General features: G+C 49.0%; 9 protein-coding genes across 9 annotated transcripts; 6 read left to right on the forward strand and 3 right to left on the reverse strand.

Moving 5' to 3' along the window:
* Positions 1-628: 628 nt before the first annotated feature.
* ARB_06601 (uncharacterized protein) lies at positions 629-1,909 on the forward strand (the record flags this gene model as incomplete). Its single annotated transcript, XM_003015429.1, has 1 exon — positions 629-1,909. One exon carries the CDS (start codon positions 629-631, stop codon positions 1,907-1,909), a length of 1,281 nt encoding a protein of 426 aa, XP_003015475.1.
* Positions 1,910-3,050: 1,141 nt separating this feature from the next.
* ARB_06602 (uncharacterized protein) lies at positions 3,051-4,314 on the forward strand (the record flags this gene model as incomplete). The annotated part of the gene is made up of 2 exons (XM_003015430.1): positions 3,051-3,315; positions 3,392-4,314. 2 exons carry the CDS (start codon positions 3,051-3,053, stop codon positions 4,312-4,314), a joined length of 1,188 nt encoding a protein of 395 aa, XP_003015476.1.
* Positions 4,315-4,538: 224 nt separating this feature from the next.
* Positions 4,539-7,252, reverse strand: ARB_06603 (uncharacterized protein; the record flags this gene model as incomplete). The annotated part of the gene is made up of 2 exons (XM_003015431.1): positions 4,539-5,039; positions 5,096-7,252. The coding sequence occupies 2 exons, from the start codon at positions 7,250-7,252 to the stop codon at positions 4,539-4,541; spliced, it is 2,658 nt and encodes an 885-aa protein (XP_003015477.1).
* A 502-nt stretch (positions 7,253-7,754) lies between these two features.
* Positions 7,755-8,888, forward strand: ARB_06604 (uncharacterized protein; the record flags this gene model as incomplete). The annotated part of the gene is made up of 2 exons (XM_003015432.1): positions 7,755-8,223; positions 8,284-8,888. 2 exons carry the CDS (start codon positions 7,755-7,757, stop codon positions 8,886-8,888), a joined length of 1,074 nt encoding a protein of 357 aa, XP_003015478.1.
* Positions 8,889-9,696: 808 nt separating this feature from the next.
* ARB_06605 (uncharacterized protein) lies at positions 9,697-10,080 on the reverse strand (the record flags this gene model as incomplete). Its single annotated transcript, XM_003015433.1, has 2 exons — positions 9,697-9,823; positions 9,956-10,080. The coding sequence occupies 2 exons, from the start codon at positions 10,078-10,080 to the stop codon at positions 9,697-9,699; spliced, it is 252 nt and encodes an 83-aa protein (XP_003015479.1).
* Positions 10,081-11,037: 957 nt separating this feature from the next.
* ARB_06606 (uncharacterized protein) lies at positions 11,038-11,931 on the reverse strand (the record flags this gene model as incomplete). Its single annotated transcript, XM_003015434.1, has 1 exon — positions 11,038-11,931. The coding sequence occupies one exon, from the start codon at positions 11,929-11,931 to the stop codon at positions 11,038-11,040; it is 894 nt and encodes a 297-aa protein (XP_003015480.1).
* A 1,570-nt stretch (positions 11,932-13,501) lies between these two features.
* Positions 13,502-14,013, forward strand: ARB_06607 (uncharacterized protein; the record flags this gene model as incomplete). The annotated part of the gene is made up of 2 exons (XM_003015435.1): positions 13,502-13,548; positions 13,743-14,013. 2 exons carry the CDS (start codon positions 13,502-13,504, stop codon positions 14,011-14,013), a joined length of 318 nt encoding a protein of 105 aa, XP_003015481.1.
* Positions 14,014-14,839: 826 nt separating this feature from the next.
* ARB_06608 (uncharacterized protein) lies at positions 14,840-15,052 on the forward strand (the record flags this gene model as incomplete). Its single annotated transcript, XM_003015436.1, has 1 exon — positions 14,840-15,052. The coding sequence occupies one exon, from the start codon at positions 14,840-14,842 to the stop codon at positions 15,050-15,052; it is 213 nt and encodes a 70-aa protein (XP_003015482.1).
* Positions 15,053-17,493: 2,441 nt separating this feature from the next.
* Positions 17,494-18,675, forward strand: ARB_06609 (uncharacterized protein; the record flags this gene model as incomplete). Its single annotated transcript, XM_003015437.1, has 1 exon — positions 17,494-18,675. One exon carries the CDS (start codon positions 17,494-17,496, stop codon positions 18,673-18,675), a length of 1,182 nt encoding a protein of 393 aa, XP_003015483.1.
* Between the last annotated feature and the right edge of the window lie 710 nt (positions 18,676-19,385).

Below are 19,385 nucleotides of genomic sequence, written 5' to 3' on the forward strand. Positions count from 1 at the left end.
TTCTCCTCTGCAATGGGCTCTTTTTGCGGTCTAAGTTAGCACTCGCATTTCCAAGAGCAAGACGTATATACTCACTAGGCCAGAATCCTGAGATAAAACCAAACATTGTGGCGGTAGAACGAGTGACGGGGCTGTAAGGAGTGTGTAGCGAGAAGTGCTCAACCGTGGTCGATGTTGATGCCTGACAATGAATGACGCTGTCTCCTGATGCTTTTCTTGAGCGTCGACGAAGCTTCGGCCATTTTTCTTGCTGAGTAAGCACGCCCCCTTTTAACTCCGGCGGGTCCGAAGCGACCCACGCAGTCGGTCCGGATTAGTAATACGGATAATTATATTACCTTTCCGGCTTAGTCACCTATCAATCGCGCCCGCCAAAAAGCTTCGTGGGGGCTTTTTTTAGTGTTTTGGAGCCTCCTTTTTTTCTTCCTTGTCTCCTTTTCTCCTTTTCCAGCAGAGACAAAACAGTTGTGGACTTGTCGACAGCGCCGGCTACTGTGCTGTCTGTCACTGGATATCGACTATCTTACATCTTCTCAAGGATACGCCCTTTTTCCCGGTGTTGGAGGGGTACAACATCTGTCTGTGTTTGGAGCACATCTAGAACTCAAGGAAGGAGACCTACCCCACCATGGCCTCTGCCTCGCTCTTCTCGATCGAGGGCAAGGGACAGAGATTTGATTCCGCGGCTGATCTGGAACCGTTCATTAAGCCTCTTGTGGAAACGAACGATGTTATTACAGAGATCCGTCTGGGTGGGAATACATTTGGTGTCCCGGCAAGCGAGCGCTTAGCCAGCGTCCTCCGAACCCAGAAGAAGCTACACACAGCCAACCTGGCCGATATCTTTACCTCTCGGCTGCTCGACGAGATACCGCAGGCTCTGTCCTTCCTTCTACAAGCTCTACGTGAAGTCGAAACTCTCGAGACGATCGATTTAAGCGATAATGCGTTTGGACTCAATACTCAAGCGCCCCTTGTCGAGTTTTTGAAAGCGCACACCCCGCTACGCCATTTAATATTGAATAATAACGGTCTCGGCCCCAAGGCCGGAAATCTTATTGCGGATGCACTGAGAGAGCTGCATGCGAAAAAGGAGGAGGCTCGGGCGGCCAACCCAAAGGTTCCAGTGCCTTATCTGGAGACGATAGTATGTGGTCGCAACAGACTTGAGAGTGGAAGCATGGCTGCGTGGGCGAAGATGGTAAAGGACCATGGAAAGGGGCTTCGCAGCATACGGATGACCCAGAACGGCATTCGACAGGACGGAATAGTGCTCTTGCTGGATGGCGGTCTGCAGCATGCTCCTGAGCTTGAAGTGTTGGATTTGCAGGATAACACTTTTACCATGACTGGTTCTCGGGTTCTGGCCCGCGTCGTTACCGGATGGCCCAACATCCGTGAGATTAGTTTAAGTGACTGTTATCTCAAGGGTAAAGGCGCACTACGAGTTGCAAAGAGCCTTGCAAAGGGAGAGAACAAGAAGATTGAGATTCTTCGTTTAGCGTACAACGACATTACCGCCGAGGGTCTAAAGGAGTTCGTTGAGGCGGCAAAGACCTCGCTCCCCGTGTTGAAGCGAGTTGAGTTGAATGGAAATAAGCTGAACGAGGAGGATTCGAACCTTGAGGATCTCCGTAACTTGCTTGAGGAGCGCAAGGAGAAGCTGGGCAAGGAGGATGAGGACGAATCCGCCTGGGGACTGGACGAGCTTGATGAGCTGGAGAGCGAAGACGAAGACGAGGAGGAGGAAGAGGACGAAGATGAGGAGGAAGAAGACCAGGAGGAGGTCGAGGAGAAGGCCGAGCGAGTCGTCAAAGACGCCGAACGTGCTGAAAACGAGAAGGTTGCCCAGGAGCCGGATAGCAAGGTTGATGAACTGGCCAACAAACTCGCTGCTACGGGGCTATAGCCAGCAAGCACCACCTCTCGGAAGATAGACTAGAGAGCGTTCGTTTTTTCTTTTCTCCAGGCACCGTCGGTAGTTTCTTGATTATTAGTTAACAGCGTCTGGCTTGAAGTGTAACTAAATGCAATACAAATGCTACAATAATGACGATTCTTTTCCCCCGAGCCTGCAAGTAAAACTAACTGTAAGCCTTCCGTCATAGTTGGATGCATGCAGTGCTGATCCCGCAGGCCGAGGATTGACCCAGCCAGCCAGCATTCTAGAATAATTAATGGAGCCGTTGCTTGTGACACGGCCGAAGAGAGGCTCCGGACAGGGTCAGGGAACAGGCAGCCGGGCAGCCTTCGGCCCTGAAGGCCCTCCGATCTATCCGGGCAACGGGATGCAGGAGACGTACGAGAGTCGCTTGAAGCCCCTGTTGAGGCCAGCCAGTAAAGGGGCCATCTTTGCACTTTTCCACCCATTAACTTATATGATAGTTAGTTAGTGAAGAACAGCTGTTTGGCATGAACCAAGAAATCCTATCCTCTTTATCCACTTTTACTGTGACCCTAATGGACAGCCCTAAGTAAATGACAGGGTGGCTGTATATAAAAGTATCTCTCATGTCTTAATGGCTGGTTATCATCCCGGATCTCCTGCTATAGAACAAGCGCAACAGCCAACTGCTGATCAGCCTTACGTCAATTGTCTGGCAGCTAGACAAGCATCGTTTCTTCTAGCCATTGCTGCCAGTATTATATATACTCAGGACACCTTATTGCAGGTTCTGTCTGTTTTATAGAGATATTAGTTGCAGGACGTCCTCCGCCTGGCTGCATAGATGCATCCGGATGCCACCCTTAGGACATGCACATGCAAACGCCGATATACCACTAGAATCACACAGGAAAAAAGAATAAAAAAAGAAAGCAACATCTGTCCTATACCTGAAGACATTTCTCCCCACACTACTGCAGCCTCTGCCTGGTTGAATGCCTCGTCTCGTTGGCAGCCATCAGCAGTTGAGCGCGGCGGTTGACGAGTCTGCTAGATCTACTACGCTCATCATCGAGATTACAACCAAAAGACACGAAAACCAAGGTTGGAGAGTCGCGTTGGAGGGAGAGAAGAGGTTGATTGCAGCCCAGAAGGAAAATCCAGGATGATACCCCAGTGCTTGATTGCCATGCCCCAGGTCTCGCCGGCTGCTCAGAGAGCCCTGTCAGAAGCCGGGTCTGATATCAGAACCGGGCTCGTTTCGTTGATAATACCAGCTGCTTTGCTCTACCTGGCCCTCTACGCGCTTGTGAAGAAGAAGATCGGCGTGTTTGTGATGCTGGATTGGATGGCCATCTTTGCATTCGCTGCCAATGGCACTCTGGTGGTGCTGGAATGCTCCGTTGCTCGAAGCCTGCAACTCTTCGCCGGTAAGCCTCACACAGTTGACTCAATGACTAGCCAGTGACCTGCCTATAACCTACATGATACTAATGGTCGTAACAGTTGCAATTGGTAGCATGAAGGCACTGGACTTTTATGCCCGGAGGAAATCACCTCCCAAATACACCGATCCGAATCCGCCTTCAGACAGCATCATTGCTCTGCTTCTCTTCACGGAGCTGAGATATGAATCATTTACGCCAAATTACCTCCGTACAGCTCCTGCTCCAGCCCAGCTGGAAGCAGACACCACGGCAGAATACGTCTGCTACCAGAAGCGAGACCTGAAGGGCGGCAAACAGGTCTTCACTACATTCGGCAAGAGAGTGGCCTCACTGCAAACACCAGGACGCAAAGCTCCCCATCGATTCTCAGAGGCAGTCGATCTAGTCATACATGCAGCTTTCTTTCTAGCTACCCAGTTTCTTTTCCCGCTATCCAATCCGACTGTTCAAGCCATTCAGATTCTCCTTGCTATCTACGTCATTTGGGAATCACTACAGCTGCTCCTCCGTTACAAGACTAGCCCTCCGCTCTTTGGACCGGTCTACACTGCTTCATCTCTTGCCTCCTTCTGGAGCGAAACATGGCACACAGCATTTGCAAGTCCTTGCCGGTCACTCGCATACGACCCCTTACGACGACATCTGCCTGCCAAATACGGCGTTCCTGAATCGTTTGCAAAGGGGGTTGGAATCATTGCTTCGTTTTCGTTGATGGGTTTGTTCCATGCGTACAGCCTTGCTCCTGTTCTCCCCTTGGACGGTATCTTGCGCATCATTGCTTTCTTCCTGTTGAATGGGATTGGGACCGTTATCGAGACGGCGATATGGGGGAGAAATGCGCATTGGGGTAAAGCACTTTTGGCCTGGACTTTTGAGATAGTCATTGCCAGTTGGACGGTTGAGGGCCTTTCTCTTCCAAAGGGGCTACAGAACATCTCGTGGGATAGTATCTGTAATGTTGGTGGAGTTAAACGAGGTTGAACTATTCCCTCCTGCTTTTTGCACAAGACTTTCTAGAAACATAGCTCTACTCCTACAGCTAAAATGAGAAAAATGACTGAAATAAGAAGGTATAAGCGTAGAATTTGCGTAGAATTTTATATGTATTCCTATGTGCGATTAGACATTGTCGACATAAACATCACTCTATAAGCGTGTTTGAGAGAACCTCAAGCCAAAAATAATCATTACCCTAACCCATTAATTCAAAACGCGTTGAAGACATCCTGCATTGCCGCACTTCCTGAATCCTCACGGCGAAGGACATAAGCTCGTACTTCCTGGACAGTCAAGCCGACGTTGGATTTGCTCTGGCTGCCGCTCGTGGTTCCACCGCCACCACCTCCAGTCGAAGTACCACTGCCTCCCCCGGCCGTTCCAGCTCTTACACGCTCCTTGAGTGCTTGTGGACCAATAACGAACAGACTGCCGACTTCAAGCAGGACATCAAGTATTCCGCCGACACTCTTGACGGATTCATCTATGTTCCATGATCGTAACAACTCTGTGTATCGAGTCATGTCTTTGGTAACCATAAGACCACCAGGAGCGTTGACAGGGAACTTCTTAAAATGTTCCAAGAGTAATGCCCTTGTTCCTAGAGCAATCTCCGTGAGAAACACTCGGACATTAGAACCGCTGGACGGCAGTGATGTAAGCGTTATGTTGTGAAGACGAGTCAAGAAACCAGAGATAGATGCACATGTCTAGATTGAACGTTAGAAGAGGTATTGCAACATGTACGTGTACCAAAGAGACATACCGGGGTTTGGAGCATCTCTAGCCATCCAGTTTCATCTGCTACGCCCTCCTTGGGCCGGAAGTCGTTCTTCTTCTGGCCGGAAAGAACTCGTGCAACCCATGCAAGAGTCACATCGACGGTCTTCTGCTCAATGGAGTTGATCTTCTCCTCAATGCGGTGCATTATAAGATTGGTCTTCTTCTCCATATCTCGTTTTATGGTTATATTGGATGCTGCCAGCGGAACAAGCACGGCATTGATACACGTCATCATCAGGTATGTCACACTAATGGCCGTCCTCAGAGTAGTCAGGTAATTAAAGTCTGGCTCAGCTTTTCCAGATTCCTGTGCATGAGCGGATTCCAGGGAAGCATCGAGGGCCATTTCTATGTATCCCTCGCCCATCCTAGATAGAAGCATGTTCAGCAGCGTAGACACGTCCTTGGGCGTCTCACTGCTCACGCTGAGTTCTAGGCTTCTGCCTACTCCTTCAGCCAACCATCGGAGCATACGTTTGGCAAAAGCCACACTTAGTTGGCCGTCTTCCTCCATGAGTTCAATCTCGTTCTGTTTTTGCATTTCGCCGTTTTCCTTGAGACCAGCAACTCGTAGAAGCATCTTGCGTTGTGTGGGAGTAAAGTCGGAGGAGTCGAGGCTGTTGATATATGCATCTCTTGCTGAGGCTAGCAGTTCGCTTCCGGATTTTGCAAGAGAGGACATGAAAGTAGTCGGTGTTTTCTTCCGTCGGGAGTGGAATGTAGCGAATTTAAACATTAGAGATGTGTAGAGCTCTTCCAGGTTGTTCTTTTCTCTGTCGATGTAGGAGGTGCCCACGAGGTAGGGAATAAACAGTTCTTCCAACTGCTGGTCGAGGAAGATCGCTGTTTGTGAGGATATTGTGTCAGGGTGTTCGGTCAATCCATGAGCCTTTAGGTCGTCAACTAGGGCACTAATATAGCTGCGAGCTGACTGTAGCGTTCTCAGATACGCCAGAGACGAAACCGAACTGGCCTTATCCAAGACCAATTCCAGCCGTTGCTGTATCGACTGCTGGAATACTCGCTGCAGGAACTTGCATAGCACCTGTTCGTAGTAAGGAAAAGCTCGCTTGATGATAGCCGATTCCTCCTGGACAACCACCTGGACCTCGTCAACCAGCGACTGCAGGCTGGGTTCCACTCCAGGAGACGGAGCATCAGGGTCAGCGAGCTGTTCCCAGGCCTCTGAGTCTCCGCTTACTTCTTCCGATATCAGTTGACTGCGGTCGATAAAGAATTGGTGCTGGTTGACAAAGAGAGCAATGACAGAGGCTCCTCCGTTGAAATCCTGCAGAACACTGGCGCAGTCCTTCATGCCCTCAAAGTTGGCCTTTCGGTAGAAGTGGTCAAACTGCTTCAACAAGTCCTTCTCCAGAGTTTCAGAGAACTTCTCAATGATCTCCCGCGTGTTCCTCCTCTTGGGTGTATTCCCGTTTGTCCCCGCATGGTCATCAGGGCTCGGTGGTATGGTATCTGTGCCTCCATTACTCTCACTCCAGCTCAACGGGTCCAGTCTCTGGCTTATTCGCAGTAGTTGCCTGGCAATGCGCGCAGAACGCACTTTTCCCTCTGCGCTTCCTGACCGTCGCAGGTTCTCGAGCATCGTGAGCTCCCCGCGGTTACTCACTTCGTCCCAGCATCCAATGAGAAAATGCGCATCGAGAGCCTTGCGTCTCTGCCGGTCGAGCTCTTCGAGCTTCTTCCCTGTCTCGACGGCAACATTGCCATTCCCACCCGGTCCATCTCGCGTAGAAGGCCGACGGGGTCCGTTCAGGGAGGTATCTAGCTTCTGAAAGGACTCGATGGCCTGGTTCAGCTTCCAGCCCAGGTTGCTCGCGTTCTGAGTATGCTGCGCTTCGGCCTTCCGGACAGCCGCAGACAGCTCGTTCTCACGCTGCTCAAGGTCGCCTGAGAGCTCCGTTAGGCGGCGCTGCGCATGCTCGAAGGCGCGGATCAGGGGCTTGGGGTCAAAGGGCTGGTTGCCGATGCCACCGGAGCGGCGCTGGATGGCGGCGTCGGACAGGGACTCGATGAAGTCTTTGACGATGAAGTCTCGGCTCGAGAAGGTCTCTAAGGTGAAGTCTGGCCCCTTGTTGAATATCGACCTGCGCATATCAGACTGGTAGTTCTGGTCCGGCATGTTTGCGACCGAGTCCAGACATGGAGGAGCGGCGAGGAACGGACGGCGAGAACTCGTAAAGCTGCGGCAGGCACCCTCATATATCACATATCAGCATCAGCGCTATCGTCTTCAAGCAAATTGAGCCGTCGTTATCGAATGTGCTGGTGGTCTCCGGCGTTCCCTTGGGGAGTTGTAGATGTTTGGTGTTGAAGTCGTTACTAGCCACACCACCACTAACTACTAGTTAAGGCAGCTTAGCCACGCAGCTCTACGTCAGAGCCGAACTTTTGAAGATCAACACATATTATTTATTTACTCCCTGCTTTTTGGCTGCTGTCTGGCACCTGTTTGGCACGACAGCAGATGGTATATCCATATAGAATGCCGTCTCGTCTCTATCGACAGCCTTAACACTCCCTTCCAGCGCCGCTCGCTCGCCCGTCCTTCTTTCCCGCCCGCAAGAAGCGCAAACAGTGAACCGAATAACCAGATAATCATTGATAATTCAGATAATCCAGCCATGGCGTACGTGAAAGATGCCCCGGGGCTGCGAAGACAGCTCGAGAGTCTTCCGGCTGCAGAGCGCGAGGCCGCTGTGAAACCGTTCCTGATGCCGCCGCGAGTCCGCAAGTCTTCTGTCCGGGGCCGCAAGGCCAGCTCGAAACCTGTCCGGCGGTTCCTGCGGTCGAAGCTCTACTATCTCCTATATTTCCTCATACACATCGTCTTCAGCATCTACTCGCGGATACGCCAGAGCTACCATGCAGTCGTGGACAGGGTGCTTGCGATTCTGTATTATCACCATCGGACGCCCGAGCTGATCCGCAAGGATGTCAGGGGATTGGACAGGTTGCCGGAGCATCTCAGCGTAGTGCTGACTCTCAGAAGAGAGGAAGATGCCCTCGAGACGCTCATGGACGAGGTTGCTGAGCTGACGGCCTGGAGTTCGTGTGCCGGGATACCTGCGTTGAGCATCTACGAGAAGACAGGTTCGAACTAGGCCACATATCAAACAAAACGAACCTTAGATATACTGACAGTATATATAGGGATCCTGAAATCACATATTCCAGCTCTACACCGGATTATCACTAGCAAACTTGACACCTACTACGGGCCTCCATCCCATCAACCCTCCCTAGGCGTATTTGCGCCTCATCATCCACTCTATGCTCCTAAACTCGTCCCTCAAGCATCAAAATCCAACGTCGAGAACATAACTGTCCTTCTCCTTTCGAGTACAGATGGACGGGAAACCCTTGTCGACCTCACCAAGACCCTGGCAGAAATGGCACAGCATGGAAAGGTCTCACCGCAGGATATCGGTATCAAGCTGATTGATGCAGAACTTGCTGAGATGATGACCATCCCTGCATCCTCACCACAGGACCCTGGCAGCGAGACCAATGGCACTGATTCCCCTTCTGGCAGCCTGCCTGCCCCATTGATCAAGGCAGAGCCTGATCTCATCCTTATCTTTGGGCCCTATGTCAAGCTGGACGGATACCCACCCTGGCAGATCAGATTATCAGAGATATTCTGCACCGGAGACCACACCACTGGCATTGCCGGTGAGGTTGAGGCTGTAGAATATCAAAGGTTCATAAAGGGGCTGTGGAAGTACGCCAGAGCCGAGATGAGGTTCGGACGATAGAGCGTCGTTTTCTCTCTTTGCTTCATGATACTCCCCCTTAGAGGCGTTGATGTTGCTACCTATACATAATACTATACACCTGTAACCTTTAAAATTATTCATAAAATTTACTATTTTTAATCAATGAATATCTGCCAGAAATGTATTGCACCCGAATGGATATATTTGACTTGACGTCTTCTATGAAAGAGCCAACCCAGAATAAAAATATGCTAGAAAAAAAAAGCCCAGATATGAAAAGAACAAGAGAATAATGCTACCAACCATCTACCCATGCTCAACGCAAATGAGGCAGCGAACAACTTCCTCTCCGGTCTCAAGGATGCCCTCCACAGCACAGGAGGAGCATATCCTCCGCCCAGGATATTCCCCCTGTTCAAATTTCTTCCTGAAACTTTCACTGTCTGTATGGCTCTCTCGTTCTCGACAGTAAACGTCGTCACACTCTCTTAAGCAGACAAAACATGCTCTCCTGCTGCATATTTCGCAATCCGCGTAGGCGTCCAGCGCCGTCCGTGTCGTAGGGCGTCGATGACAAATGTGGCATGGCGCAAGCGTCTGTTTATCCCCTGTAGCTGCTCTATTCGGTGCAGAACCAGTCTGTTGACGAACCTCCGGCATCGATCTATCATCTTCACCTTCAGGTATATGGTATCCATGAACATCTCTAGGGGAATCGCCTGCGTTCTTCATAATATAATCGTCCGACGTAGCATTTGTAGGGAAGTATTGGGCACTATCTTGAGCGTATTGAGGACTCCCATTTGCCTGTGCCGTTCGAGAGTAGAGTATAACAGGATGCGAAGACTTAGACTGCACGGTCTTCTGTTCCAGTCGTCTTTTCTTCAAAGGTGATATCAAGGGTCTTATGCGTGGTTTGGATGGAGGTGAGATCAGGTCCGCTCGAGAGCAAACAGGGCCGGTTGAAGAGGGTTCTACCCTTGACTGAAGACATGAGGGCGTCTGCATCGAAGGTCTAAAGCCGTTTAAACAGTCAGTTATCTGATCTGCCAAAGGAGCAGAGTTTTGAAAGAGCCCTTTTACAACTGCCTTGAAGAGAGACTTACGAAGGCACCACGGTGGTTTCCTGTCTGGATTCTGCATCCCTCTTCCGCTTCTTTAGCATCATCATGCCCATGATATTCGAGCTAGCCTGTGAAGCTGGTGGCTCCCAGTTGATTGCTCCTGGCATTGGGGCGAGGAGGTTGGTGGTCAAGCAGTGAAAAAAAAAAGAACACAAACAGAAAACAAGTGAGAGTTGCAGAATAATCAAAGGAGCGGAATATATAATGATACAGCTAGCAAGCAGCCATATATATAAAAGCCATTAGCTGGCCATTAGCCATGTCCAGGACGTCCTGTCTCTGGTCTGTGGTCTGATGATGGCTGTTGTTGTTGTCCGGTCAGCCAGGCTATTTATATGTCTTGATCTCCAACTCTCTCTTGCTGCCTGAGACTTATTAGCTTTGATCACCACCCCCTATTATCCGGTTAATGCACCATGTACCACTCCTGTAACCATTCTCTCTTTATCTTGAAGATATATGCCCCAAAGACTCATGTTGCTCTTTATCACCATCAACTTTGTCTATTTAGCTATGCAATTCCACCAAGGTAGTTATCATATTAGTTATAGCAGTTTCGGTTGGTACCTGACTAGTTATATGGGCTATTTATCTGTGGCTTTAGATGTATATAAATAAATAGATAGTCTCTGGGGGGAAGTGAACTGATCTCCAGGGAGGAGGCAAAGAAATATATGAAATAATAACATGATGGTTCATTTTGATAATCAGTATACAGCTGGGATCATAAAGATAGGTAGAAACCAGAAGGAACTTGGAGGAACATCTGGCCAAGCAAATGCAAGCTCTTGGTAGACTGATGTGGTCTCAGCCTACCAGAAGTACCAGAGGAATTACCTTCTAGAAGCCTGTAGTCAAAGGCAAAGAAGCAAAAGATGCGCTCGCAGATGCTACGCATTTCAGCAGAAACGGAAAAAAGCGAGAGAAAAAGCAGCATTCTTGCCCGAGGAAGTAAAACGCCGGCGCCTTCCAACCCCCTCCAAAAAGCTCCGGGGAATAAAAGGACAAACCAAGTGCTAAGACAGTTTTTGAGAAGGAAACGAGAGCATTCCGGTCTGCAGTGTTTATTGACGCCATGACTTTCCACAAGCAAGACATGTGCAGAAGAGTGTCATCGGTTCGTCAGCACTGCGTGTCTGCGCCTCGGTGTATGTAACCTTTCTCTGGCCACATTTGCCGCACTGTAAGCTCTTACTGATGCTTCGCTCGGGCTGTCCAACCATGGCCTTGTCCATGTTCTCCTTTTGGATCTTGCGGTCTTCCTCTCTTCGTTCGTCGGACTTGAGCTCTTCATGTGTCATGTTAACGAACCGCTCGGGCGTGACTTCGTTTGTGAGAACGCGAGTCCGGAGGCTGAGATTCGATTTGTTCTTCAGGTTCTGGAATAAACTTCGCATCTTGGTGCGATACACTTCCTTGTTCTCGGGTCCAAAGGCCTTGAATGCTGCGGCTTCGACTTCGGTTGCCTTTCGCAGGACCGCCTGGGGGGATTCCGTAGAGCCAAGGCAGAGGCCATCGTACATCAAACCGATGCAGCTATCGCGTGCCTTGACGTTGGTAACCGAAGTATTAACCTGGTCAGCTTTCCAGTTGCGCTTGTCTGGCGGTACATTTGAGCTTTGCGCCTTATCGTTCGTCGCCGATGCAGGAGTGCCGGTTCCGTTGGGAGTAGGCTTGGGGGAATCGCTTGAGCCAGGAGATGCAGTTTTCTTCTGCTTGTTGACCTCTGCACGCCATTTTGAAACTATCTCGCTGGAAAGCCGGGCAACATCTGGTGATTTATGCTGTTTGAGCCTGTTGACGATGATCCCGATTTTTGTTGACCGCAAAAGGTCCTCGGTAGGTTGGATCCCCTTCTGAAGCTCCTTCAGCAGCGAAACTATCGTGGCACTCGACTCTCCAGAAGCAGTGGCTTTGGTCAAAGCTTTTGACTTCAGCTCGATCTCTTTCGCATCCATCTTTTCGTCCCTATCCTCCAACCACTAAGACCGTATTTAATGTTGGCAACGCGCAAAAGGTACGGGAATTGGGCAGGGCAGAGGCAGAAACGACGTGACCTATATAGCTTTGAAATATGTCAGTTTGAGTCTTCTAATAAGAATAAAGGATGTAGAGAGAAAAGTGACAGCTAGTAGTGAAGTGCTCCAAAAAGAGGCATAAGTCAATGGGCAGCCCCTTAGAGGAATAGGCTCTAGGCATTGCTCCTGAACTGTAGAGGCCAATACACATGCGCACCAATGCAAAAGTGAAGTAAAACTAACTAGCCCAAACATAGCAACCAGCTGATAATAGATACAAAGATGTATCTCACAAGAAAGGGCTACACCACCGGCCACTTTAGCGGGGGGCAGGAGGAATGCGACAGGCAGGCTTCTCACATCCCCGGAGCCAAGCTCCTCGCAACAAACTCACCACTAATAGCAGGTGTCCGTACTATGGATCCAAACACTGACTTCTGGAGACTACCGGCGGCGAGATATGCGACGTGCGAATCGAGAGCGGCTGCGAAACTGCTGTTGATGTCCCAAAGATGCGAACGATCTGGTCAAGTTTCCAGAAAAACGCCGTTAAGGATGGCCAGATTATGTAAGCGCGACTTAGGCTTGGCTGCTCTTGTGACCACAAACCCTAAGCGGCAGATTTGCGGGCTTGCATCGACTAGATGGATATCTGCGAGCCGCAGAAATGCGGATATGGATATATTTCTTTTCTGCGAGTTTATATCTGGGCTGTTGAGTATATCCTACTGTGTAACCAGGCTGGTGGCCAATATCAAGAAAAAGAGTCAATCTCCCCAGAAGCAGGCTGATAGCACAACGCTATCCAGCTTTCGGACATTTTTGCCACCTTTTTGCAAGTGAATACTTTCGATTTAGCCCATGAAATGGATGTTGTTAATATCATAGAAATTTCTCCAGTCTTTATTTGTAGAAGTGTGGAGTTGTGTCTCCAGCCAGGGACACTCGACACCGCAGAGAGAAACATACTTTAATGTATATAACAAACCAACGATAAAGTGATCCCCCGGCAAGAGGAGTCTATCCCTGACAAGAAATCTCTTGAAACTCAAGAGAACTGGGGGATCTTCAAGTACTTGAATCCTCAAACGTGCTATAATTAATATGCGGTCATGGCTTGGCACTGGGGACGGACCATGTCTTGGCAACCCTAATAAAACGTCGAACAAAGTCTGATTCAACATCAACAGCAGATCAAACGAATACTCGCGATACCAGCCATGAGGTTTTGACGCTGCATGGCTCAGAGATTGCTTCTTAACTGTGTGAAATGTCATGTTGTTATTTACTAAGCTGTTGTCAGCCATAGGACGCGCTTTCCCGACCCATAAGCCTCGTCAGTCGGTTACCATGGATACATAACCAGGAGTGATGCGATGCGCGCCACCTGGCCAATACCATCATCGATCGCATCATACATACCCTCAAGAAGTGCATCGAACCTCAAAGCACTTTATCATGACACACTATACCTCACGACCATAATACCTTACTGCTCTGGAGCGTTAGTATGACCTCTCGACAATATCAGTATACCAACATAAAGGCAACATCCAAGTGTAGATATTGTTGAGTAAATGCAGCTATAGATATACAGTCTATGTATAATGATCAGATACCTCATTAAAGTAGACATAACAACTGATATCCGTATACCCTTACTCGCTGATACCCAAATCTGTAGTTATATGGAGGGTGGATGCCGGTCCTGACTATGAGTATCCTATGTGGCGATAACTGCAGAAATAAAGTGCTAAAAAGAAAGAGAAGAGAAGAAAACATGGAGGCAGCCTACAAGATGAAAAGGAAAAGACATGGCTCAAGAAAAAGCAGAAGATATCCAGCTCCATCCAAGAAACTCAAAGAAGATGGCCACCGCTGCTTATACCAGACAGTCAACAAGGAAGGACAAGTGGAATGTGGAATGTGGCGTGTGCTGCGTTGGAAAAGCAGAAGGAGGGACGGAAAAAAGAAGCCCGGGCTGGTATTCGAACCAACGGCAAAAAAAAAGTGAGGAGCTAGGTGACGAGCGCTATCCAGCTCAAGGCTGGAGTGACCTGACTACGCCATCCTGCTCCTCTTGAAGAAATATCGGCCCTAACTTACCTTATATCCCCCCCTCAGGCTGACTAAACGGCCAAAAAAAGGGAGTTCTCAGCCAGACTCGAACCTGCAGCCTCGAAAAAAAAAATGGGTGAGGAAGGTGTGGTGAGCGCTATCCGGCCGGCCCGGAGTGTCCTGACTGCACCAAATGGACTTCCTCGAGGGTTGACTGCACGGAACTTGGTTGAAAAGGGCCCCCCTCGAGGCAGGTAGGCAGGCAGGTGCCTCTTTGTTGTGGCTGCACACAACATAGCAGCAGTTTCTTCTAAGACACAGCATACAGTTTTTATTATCCTTTGGAGACATGTCTATCAAACATATATTCTACTTTGAAGGAGATATTATTTTCTTTCTCTTCTACCTATAGCTGTGTATGGTCGCAGAAATAAACTTATATTGCTTTAGACTACCTGAAATATTTGATCCTTTACGTTTCTATCAACAGCCAAATTCACTATTTGATCCCATGTCTATGTTTATACTGCTTGATATCATCTTTGTTACCTTTGTGAACCTTGTTGGATGATATCTACTCTCCTTTGGTTCACTCTAGTGTGTCTCTTGCTAACAAAAGGGGTTTATATCAGGGGTGTTATGGTCTCTCCTATCCCATCTGCGGTGGATATAAGAATCAGCTATATGAAGAGGCCCATCTACCTATTTGGCAGGACTATCGACCACCTTCTCCCTAATCATAAATGCATTACACTCTTTACCGACTTCTCAGATTCATATTATCCCAGGAATGGCGAAGAACCATGAGGAACTTGATCAGTATGGCAGCATGTCGCTGGATCCACCTGCTAGTCCACAATACTATGAGGGTGGTCGAGGCAGCGAAGGCATTGAAGAGAGAGACAGCATAATGGAAGAAAGCGACTCGGACACGATTGGCAGGTCTGCCCTTGAAGTATGTATCCTTCTCCATGTCTACAGGCCTGTTTTTGCAACAGCATAATGCAACTTAGGATGAGGGAGAAAACGAGTCTGGAGTAGTCGACGGATGGAGTGAAGACGCAAAAAACGCGTTGGCAGTGCAATACAGAAGGTAAGGATGTTATGCACTCTATAATGACTAGTTTCGGAATCAATCTAACCATCGAGTGCAGGCACAAGAAAAAATTCTGTATAGAAGTCGGAAATTCATAGACATCCAGTGGCACGAGATAGAAGCAATGCACTAGGCAGAGAAGAACTCTCGTCTAAAGCTCACAAGGCAACGAGGGATCCAATCACCAGTGATTGGTAAATGAGCGTTCTCAAGGATATAGGCACGCGCAGTGTATCGATAGTCTCATGACACAGATGAACTTCACGAGTCACTCCCCTATCCCAACTTGCTGGACACTCTGGCTAGAATATCAAATAGCCTGCCGCTTTGGTAAAGCAGATAGAGGCTTCTCCAGGGCTCGAGTCCTAGCGTCATCGGCATGCATATACACCATCGTAGCCACATATTAAAATCTAAGCCATATTTTCTAGTTCTAAACCTGAATTCTGAAGTTTATCATCTGGATACTAGAGGAGAGATGGACTTAAAATCTACTGCCCCTACTAGTTAGCCCAGTAGCCCCTACATTTATGAGAATAATAAAAGGTGGAGTAAAAGTAAAGCAAGATAAATTGTCCCTAGCTCCAAGTGATAAATACTCTCCAAGCTCGCATAAAAGAAAGAACATAAATTGTGTCTCTCCAACCTCAACGCTGACCAATATAATCTCCTATCCTATAATAGACGAGGAAAGTTTTGCCGATGCCGTTTTGATAACTGGTTGACTGTATAACTTGGGGTGGGTTTAGATGTAGCAAAACAGGACGAGTCGCATAGCTCATGTATCGTAGCAAGGATGAAGATGACCGTCGGTAAATGAGCCGTTCCAAGATAGCAAAATATCCGGGTATATCAGCCACAGAGCGTACACCTGAGAGGAATAGCAACACCGCGCATGAGAGTACGCTTTGCTGGGCTCCTGCAGACACCGCTTCTGCCTGATTTGGTAACCCTTCTTCCGCACTTAAAGGCGTGTTCCGTGTATGCATGACCGCAGATCGAAGAGACAAAGACGTATATTCCACAAGTACAGTCAAGGGCGTTATCCCGGACTTGGTGTGCAGCCGCCCAGTTACAAATATCCACGGGTTCGATGAGCTGGACTTGTTCGTTCATGATTGACGATTCGGTCTGGGAATATGGAACGTTAACGTAATATGGGTAGATGGTTTTGTGGATAGTGTGATTTGTAGACTCGAGCCTCTGAATATTGATGATGGATGTGTATAAATACAGGAAGATAAAGGTGGCATCGGGTTTGTCTTTATAGAACTCGCAGAGATATGATCTCGTTCCTCGACCACACATCGAAGTTAAGGCGTTGCTACCCTTCTCGCTCATACACGGTCATGAGACTGGACTCTCCAGGCAGAAGCGGCCGAGTAAACTCAGCTACGCGCCGTGCTTTGATGTTTTCTTCCAGGGTATAACGGGATATACTGAAAAAAGAAGGCCGGGAATGCTTCGTAGCCAATCATCTGCGCATTGGATAGCCTTAGGCGCCGTGATTAATGTCGGGTTTTCCTTTCATACGGCGTAGCCCTGCATAATGTCACAGACAATGCATTTCATTGAACCAAGGATTGGTTGACAATGCTCAAATTGCATTGAGGCTGGAGCTGTTTTTGGCCCCTTGTATGCATGAGTCACTCGTATTAGGTGCCAATATATCTCTCCCCTGTCTGTCAACCTGACGGAGGACCACTGGTTGCCACGTAGGAGTCTCATGCATTGCGGCGTATCAAGGACTTGGTAGTGATAGGCATTCATATTCTATTTTTGAGCACGGAGTCACCAGGGGCTTCTTTTGATATGTGGTTGGTAAGGAGCTAGTGATGTTGGTAGGACCCGCAGCGGCGCTTCGAGTTGACGGCCAGGATAGATGGACCAATTTGATTGATGGTATTCGTTAATACGGGCCACAGCTTGGTAGATCACCCGTATAGAATACAAATTCACTCGTTGCAGACATTGCATCGCCATCTTATTGCCATCAACATGAGTGTGTGATAGGCTTAAGGCGCTAACTAGTTAACCCAAAGTAATAAGAAGTTGCCAGTCTAGGGAGCTCTAACCTGGGAAAATAGGTAAGTGTATAAAGGGGGTTGGTTTAAGAAATGCACATGCCTAAGCATAGACTCTGTATTAATTCATATCTCAAATAACATTATAACCTAACTGTTTAAATCGCAGTGAGACTGTCCTGCTTGGTTAAAAGTGTTCACCAACTTAAATTATTTTTGGGTCCAGCGCTTGTGCTTGGCACTGCCCATGGGCGTTTAACTAGTTAGTTGAGGCAACCCAAATATTATCATCTCACAACAACCAGACAACCAGTATACCCAAAAATGCCACTTCAAAAGTACCGCTTCTTTGTCAATGAGGGAATGTGTTCTCCTGTCCCGACAGGGCCTTGCACATGGGAAGTTATCGACTGGGACAGACGTCGTTGGCTGCGGATCCACGGACCAAAAAACGCATTTCCCGAGGATGACTACATTGAGGAATTTGCAGCCCGGTATGCTGACCAGGTGGGCGAGGATGAGCAGACGCTGACATCCAACGAGCACCGAGAGCTCATCGGTGTCTCCTCGGACGATCCCACTTGGGAAATCAGGTATCCCCATTATGTCGGGCCACTGGATGAAGAGACGGTTATTTTCCGGTCAAACCTGAAAGAAGTCGAAAGACTTGATGTCGCCACGGATCTAGTCGAGTACTCTCAAACAGATGGCGTAACGAAACAACTTGTCTTCAAGTATACCCTCATTCAGACTCGCGTCGAAAACGTTTGGCAAGAACTGCATATCCTCAAAGCATTACAGGGTAACAAGCGATTTGTGCCCTTCTACCGTATAGTGCTGGATGAAGTAACGCATAACATCCTGGGATTTACCACGAAGTACATACCTGGTGGCACTCTCGAGCAGTATCGCGGCACATTCTACTTCCGCTGGCTCAAACAGCTTACGGATGCCGTGGATGAGCTGAACCTCCGCTACGGGCTGATGCACCAGGACCTGGCGCCCAGGAACATCCTGATAGATCCCACCACTCAAGAGCTGCTGGTGTTCGATTTCGACAGATCAGGACAGATAGGAGGGAAAGGCGCTTCCCGGGGATGCAACGACGTTGACGCATTGGTGTTTACTATCTACGAGACCCTGACGTTGGACGAGAGTTTCCGAGAGGGGCTGCCCTGGGAACAAGATGTAAGCAAGGTTGAAAACATGAAGAAGTGGGAATTGAAGCTGCCATTGGAAGACGGGGTGGATATCGCTGTCTACCGTGATTTTCTGGCGAGGTGGGCAGATGAGCGCCGCACAACACGGACGATTAAGCATTTCTCTGAGGCTAGTGAGCCCCTTACTTGGCCTGAGTATGGCAAGTTAGAGATGATTGAGGTTTCTGAGGACGAGTACGGGGTCCGTATGAGCTTTCGACGCAAGAGAAAGCACGTCGAGGGTGCTGGTGGGTATGTCACGCGGTGGGAGAGGGCGGCGCAGGAGGCCGTAAAGGGGTATAACTAGCTAGTCATATGGCTGTGAGAAGTCTTCGCAGAGCCCAATTGAGGAGTTATTCCATTCCTTCTATCATAGCCTGAGTGCTCCTATAGCGGAGGTCCCCGTAGACAGAGTTACGTACGTCACCGTCCGGACAAGCTGCAAGCTAGTGGAAGTGGAAGTCCAAGTGCCAGCAGGTCGAAGAAAGATGAAACACATGGGCCCCGCGCCCATTTGCCCAGTCGGGGCTGGTCTGCATGCAAGTCAATGAGGAAAATATGCTCTGACTTCATAACTGGCATGCGCTATACCCCAGTTCTGCGCCGTAAGCAAGCATTGTGCATAACTTGGCGATCAACCGTCGTCTTGCCCCCAAAGCCAAAGCCACCACTTACTCAGGCCGCTGCATAATATCAAGAAGTTGACAAGTATCGGCCGATGGGCAAATAATGCGTCTGATGCTGCATCTGAATCCGCATCTTCATCTGCATGTTCCCTTTGTTTCTCTCTTCAATAGCCGGGTTGCCGGCCCCCCCTGACTAACAGTCGCGCATGGCTGGTCCGTTTGCCTAAACCGGCGCACCCGTCCATGCAGACGAAGGCAGATCGCCGTAGCTTAGGTAGCTAGCTGGCTGACAAGCTCAGCTCAGCACTGCCCTAGCTATTCAGCCTAACGCCCGGCACCAGCAGTGTGGTCACCGATCCGGTCCGGTCGAAGGGAGATGGCAGTAGGGCCG

The sequence above is a fragment of the Trichophyton benhamiae genome (assembly GCF_000151125.1).
Source record: "Trichophyton benhamiae CBS 112371 chromosome Unknown contig01535.1, whole genome shotgun sequence".
NCBI classification, from domain to species: domain Eukaryota; kingdom Fungi; phylum Ascomycota; class Eurotiomycetes; order Onygenales; family Arthrodermataceae; genus Trichophyton; species Trichophyton benhamiae.